General features: G+C 41.3%; 1 protein-coding gene across 1 annotated transcript; it reads left to right on the forward strand.

Annotated features, from left to right (window-relative positions):
- Nucleotides 1-606: 606 nt before the first annotated feature.
- LOC146620076 (protein scribble homolog) lies at nucleotides 607-4,860 on the forward strand. Its single transcript, XM_085369861.1, has 7 exons — nucleotides 607-624; nucleotides 873-1,115; nucleotides 1,300-1,389; nucleotides 1,637-1,714; nucleotides 2,767-3,039; nucleotides 3,187-3,285; nucleotides 4,708-4,860. The coding sequence occupies exons 1-7, from the start codon at nucleotides 607-609 to the stop codon at nucleotides 4,858-4,860; spliced, it is 954 nt and encodes a 317-aa protein (XP_085225987.1).
- Nucleotides 4,861-5,249: the final 389 nt, after the last annotated feature.

Here is a 5,249-nt window from a genome sequence, read left to right on the forward strand (position 1 = left end):
AAAGTATGGGCTCCATAAGTGAGACCAATGTGTTTAAAGCATGTCATCATTCTTTATTCCTTCTTTGCCTTGCTTCAGTCATACAGTCATGGGAAGGAAAAATTGTGGCAAAAATTAGAGAAAGAAAGATGAATTCAGCTTTTGTCTTTGTGGCTCTTCAGAGCTTTAAAACTATGTAAGGGGAAAGGTACTGCAGTAGGATACTGACTGTTTTGATGTACTGTGGTGCACAAAATCCTAATGGTCTCTCCTAGCAAGTATTAACATTGTCCCAGGACCAGAATGGCAACCACGTTGGTCCTTTGCTACAGACAACTGTACATTTGCATTCAAGGTTTACTTAACCCTGAGCCATCATTGTCATTAGATCGTTTCTACAAAACATCTCATTGACTTTCAAATTTTCAGCAGCAGGCACTGTCTTCTGACCAACTCCAGGAGTGTAGAAATCCTCATACTAACCAGCCCCTCAGGACCACTTCAAAAACCTGGGTCATCCCAGGCTTCAGCTGGGTGGCAAGCAGAGAGCGTCTACAGGAGGAATCTCAGGTGCTGCCACCCAGTGACAGTGTGTGCAGTCGCTTCACAGAGGAGGACGGAAAGGAAATGAAACAACCCGAGGAGGTTTGTTGTCCAGCCTAGATATCTCAATCAGATGATATTGCTTAATTTGTTATCTCTTAAAGCTTCTCTGCTCCCCTTCTTCACCAATTAAAGATTTTACATCCTGTGCCAAGAAACTTTTGTAACTGGAGATTTCATTCTTCTAATAATCAGTGTCTTTCATAAGCCCAGTGAATAAAATTTAAATGTTGTCATCTATATATGTCACAGAAAGCCAGTAAAACCATGAAATTATTTCTTATCACCAGGCTGGTGCGGGCGAGCTGTCAGAGTGTGATGCCTTACCTCGTCTGTTTCGCCACCAGAGAGTTGAAACCCAAGAGTGCAGGAAATTTCAGCATCACAAAGCTCTTATTAAAGTGGGCTCTTTTCCCCATGGAGACCCCGTCCACAGCATAAACATCCCATCAATCACAGTGCATCAGAAATCTTCTGTGGTGACCGAGAAGTCCCTTCTTCAGGAATCATTCATCTCCCAAGTGCCATTAAGAGTAACTTCAGTCTTTCTTAAATGTCACATTGCATCTGCAGGATTACTGTAGTCACTGCAGAGAAGTGTGTTCATTCTGTTAAATTGTTACTAATTGATTTTAAATATACCAGGGAGTGTTGCTCCATCAGGCCTCAAATTACAGGATTTTAGCCTTTTAGCTCTAACAAAACTATTTCCTTTAGTTACAGATCAAAGTGTCTGGTCAGAGGGGTAGTTTGGGGATCAGCATAGCTGGTGGAAAGGGCTCACTGCCTTACAAAGATCACGATGAGGTGAGTGCTGGTGGAGAAGCGTCGGGTATTGCTCAATCTCTTGCAACACTACATTTATAGCGCATCGTTTGGCTGCCTGACTGAAGATGATGAGAAGCAGCTGCCGAGGTTCTCATGGATTTGCTGGTTTTAGTCAAACTCATATAGATCTGTGTGCAACTTGAAGAGATTACCCAGTCACAAAAGGCTTTTGTTACATACTTAAACAATAATTTCATCCAAGGTTAATGTGTCTGTTTCTTTTCAGGGCATTTTTATTTCCAGAGTAACTGCAGGGGGGCCATCTGAAAAGGCTGGAATCCATGTTGGAGACAGACTGCTGGAGGTATTTGTAATAATTATTAATAACTTCTGATTTAATCAATATGTGCAAAGGTCTTGAGCCACCTCTCATTTCTTTATATTTTGCTTCCAAGCAGCCTTTTTAAAAGTGGTCAAGCAATAATTCTCCAGGCTTTCTGAAGGTCTTTTCAAAGTTTTTCTTTCCCACATTTTCAGCCCTGTACATGAACATTTTCAGTTGTCACACACACACACACACACACACACACACACACACACACACACACACACACACACACACACACACACACACACACACACACACACACTTCTTTAGTTGATTCTACAAAAAAATGTCCAAAATTATAGTATATAAGTATTTTGGCATATCTCTGTATGTTGTCTGACAGTCGTGTCCTTAAGAAATAGGAATAATCCAGCTAAGAAGATGGATCTGGTCCTTCAGTTGATCCATCCAAAGTTCACTGAAGCATATCAGTGAATGGATGGCTGTGAAAAAGCCATTCCTAAGGAACATTCGGCTCCTTCAAACGCTTGGAGAACTATTCCTGAAGACTACTTAAAGACATGAAGAGATAAGCTTGCCTAAGAAATTTCAGACTCCTTTGAAGATTAAAGGTACATGCCAAATATTTTGATTTAATTTTTACCTTTAATATGGCAGAGTACCGTATTTACAAGTTTCAGTAAATTGCTACACCTTTTTCTCATTTTCCTATAGCCAATTATAAAGAAAGCAGTGTTGGCTCAAGACATGTAAGGGTGCGGTATGTGCAAGTTTGTGAAATGTGAGTGAATTTAAATAACACACAGAGATAAAACTCAGGTACTTCCCATTGATGTTCCTCTTCTGACCAGTGGAGGGCATCATAAGACTAACAGAGGAGACAATCACTGCTGTGAGAAACAGAAAACCGCAATTAAGAAGTGAATATCTACCTTTAGACATGCTATTTCAGTACTTATGGTGTGTGTGTGTGTGTGTGTGTGTGTGTGTGTGTGTATGTGACTCCTCTGACTCATGCTCCTAGTTTCATTGCTCCTCAAAGTGTAATGTGACCATCACCCTCCCAGGTCAATGGCATCAGCATGCAGGGGGCGACCCACCACGAAGCGGTCAGCGCCCTCAGGAATGCTGGGAGTTGCATCAAGATGAAAGTGCTCAGAGAGAGGCTTCTACCTCGAGTGGTGTGTGACCTGGATGTGTCTCAGGATCCTCGGGACGTGGCTGGACGGCAGCTGTGCAGCCAGCACGGCGGAGGCCAGAGTAAACAGCTCAAGCTGCAGAGCGCAGAAGACTGTGTATCCAAGAAGATTGAGGCGGTTGTGTGCAATGGCAACGGCATTGTGGGTGGTTTACAAATATATATTATATAGCGTACAAAACGCACTTTTTCCCCACCTGCCATGTGTGGATTGAACCTTCAGGAAACAGCACTCCTTGAGTAATTCTTTTGCACCTCTTCCCAATTTGCTCTGTTTCTCTTGTTTCAGTCTGATTTGGAGAGTGATCTGAAAAGGACTGTGTCTGAGCTGGTGGCGGAGGCTTTAACAAAAAACGATTTCCTAGCAGGGGGGAAACAGACGATGACAGTAAGCAGATTTCTTATCCTTCCTTCTGAAATAAAGCCTATTGTTATTATTTTTCAGGGAAATCTTAGTGTCTTGAGACACATCAGGAAAAGCTGAAACTGCCCCACAAGTAAAAATATTGTATTAACAAAAACATCACAAGAAAAATAAATTTTTTTCAGTAATGTCTTAATGACAAATGACAAAATCTTTTGTGGAAAAACTAAATACATGACCGGCCTTAGACACTAGTTTTGTGCTCTTAGGAGAAATGGCTTTTTTGTCCTTATTTTTTATCATAAACACAGAGGTCACATTCTAGTAATGCATCTGGTCTCCATCCTGTTGAAAGCTTCATTTGATTTTAACTGTCACGCAGATGGACTTACATTATATTCAATCACTCTTTGATAAGAGGCAGCTTACTATGTGCAAGCTGCCCAGTCGCAGAAGCAGCCAAACAACCTCCCAAACCATCAAATTTCCACTGTTCTGAGCTTCCCAGTCGTTAGAACTTTTCTTATGAAAAGCTGTTTTTTTATCTGCTGAGAGCACGTCTGCTGCTACCGTGGCTGCTTAATTTGCCTGTTCTGGTCAGACATACTCATTAGTAAGCTAATATTTCTGCTCTGTTGCTCTTTTTGTACAGCAAAGGCTTCTTCCTTGTGTGCCTGCAACACATTTTCTTTAAATTGTAGCGCGATGGTTGCAAGACTTACCTGCAGATCTTGGAGGCTTCCTTTTGCAACTAGAGACTGTGTGTGTGAGCTGAATGTCTTAGGGCAAACTATCTTGGCAATATTAGCAGTCATTAAAAACCTGCATCCCTTGTTGATGATGTTTTTTCATTGTGTAAAGACTTTCAAACAAATTGACTTGCCAGATGTCTGCACAACCATGAAGGCTTTGGGGAAAATGCTTAACATTTGGCATAATGTCACCAAACACTTCAACAGAAAGCAGAATGCAAGAATCGGAGAAACCATATTCCACCTGTCTCTCACTAAGGTAGTGCTGATATTGGACACCTAATTTGGAACTCCTGACTCTAATCTTAATGGATTTGAGGATGTGCACTTAAATAAACCTTTGATTGGATTTTTTTCAGTTGGCTTTTGCTCAAAATTATTGCTTCGTGTTTATGAGAGCCAAGAATAAATTTTTAGTGTACTTTCTCAATTAAAAACAAGCAAACAAATAATAAGAAAATGGTTGCAGGGTGTAAATATTTTATGTCTTGGCCGTGAGTAAGTCTCAGTCAATTGATCAAGTAAAAAATGGGACATCATCATTTTTCCACCTGAGTTTAAAAGAATGTCCTGTCTTCTGGAGTAGTAGATACTACTATTCTTCTGAGACTTCAGCGTCTTCACATCATATCACCTGATAGCTTGCCTCTTTCCTTACTCCATCTTGTTTCCTTCTCTAACGATCATGTGGCAGATCCCCCGGATCATCCTCACTCATCCCTCTACCTCAGATGAAGATGTGGAGCTCTTGACACAAAGCCCCTGCAGAGAACTGCTACGTGACTTTGAGTGTCCTGGCAAATGCGTGCACGCTGACCGCTGTGACAGTGCTTTCTGTCTGCCCTGACCACAGATTGGTGCTGCAGAGATGCAGGACACAGACTGTTACTCTCCAGCTATTTGCTTTATTTCAGTACTGAAGCTTCACTGATGTTACTGTGTAGTCTAGGTTTGAAACAGACTGTTGGATTGTGGTTTTTACTGTCACTGCAAAGCTTGTTTGCCTGTCAGTTTCAACTGCTGCTGATAGTGTTTAATATTTTTAAAGCTTTAAATGCTTATTAGAAATGTTTGTTTTTTTTCGTGCAAAGCTGAATTAAGACGACTGTACAGCTCTGCAAAGTCCACATAAAATACAGGTTGGAATGTCAAATGTGATCCCTTAAACAGCGAATGATTGCTGGATACCTCTGCTTCACACCACGGAGTGTAAGTAATGGACGGAGAGGCACACAG

This window comes from Diplotaxodon limnothrissa, linkage group LG13, assembly GCF_057381915.1.
Source record: "Diplotaxodon limnothrissa isolate DT_005_m linkage group LG13, D_limnothrissa_male_GT1.1, whole genome shotgun sequence".
NCBI classification, from domain to species: Eukaryota; Metazoa; Chordata; class Actinopteri; order Cichliformes; family Cichlidae; genus Diplotaxodon; species Diplotaxodon limnothrissa.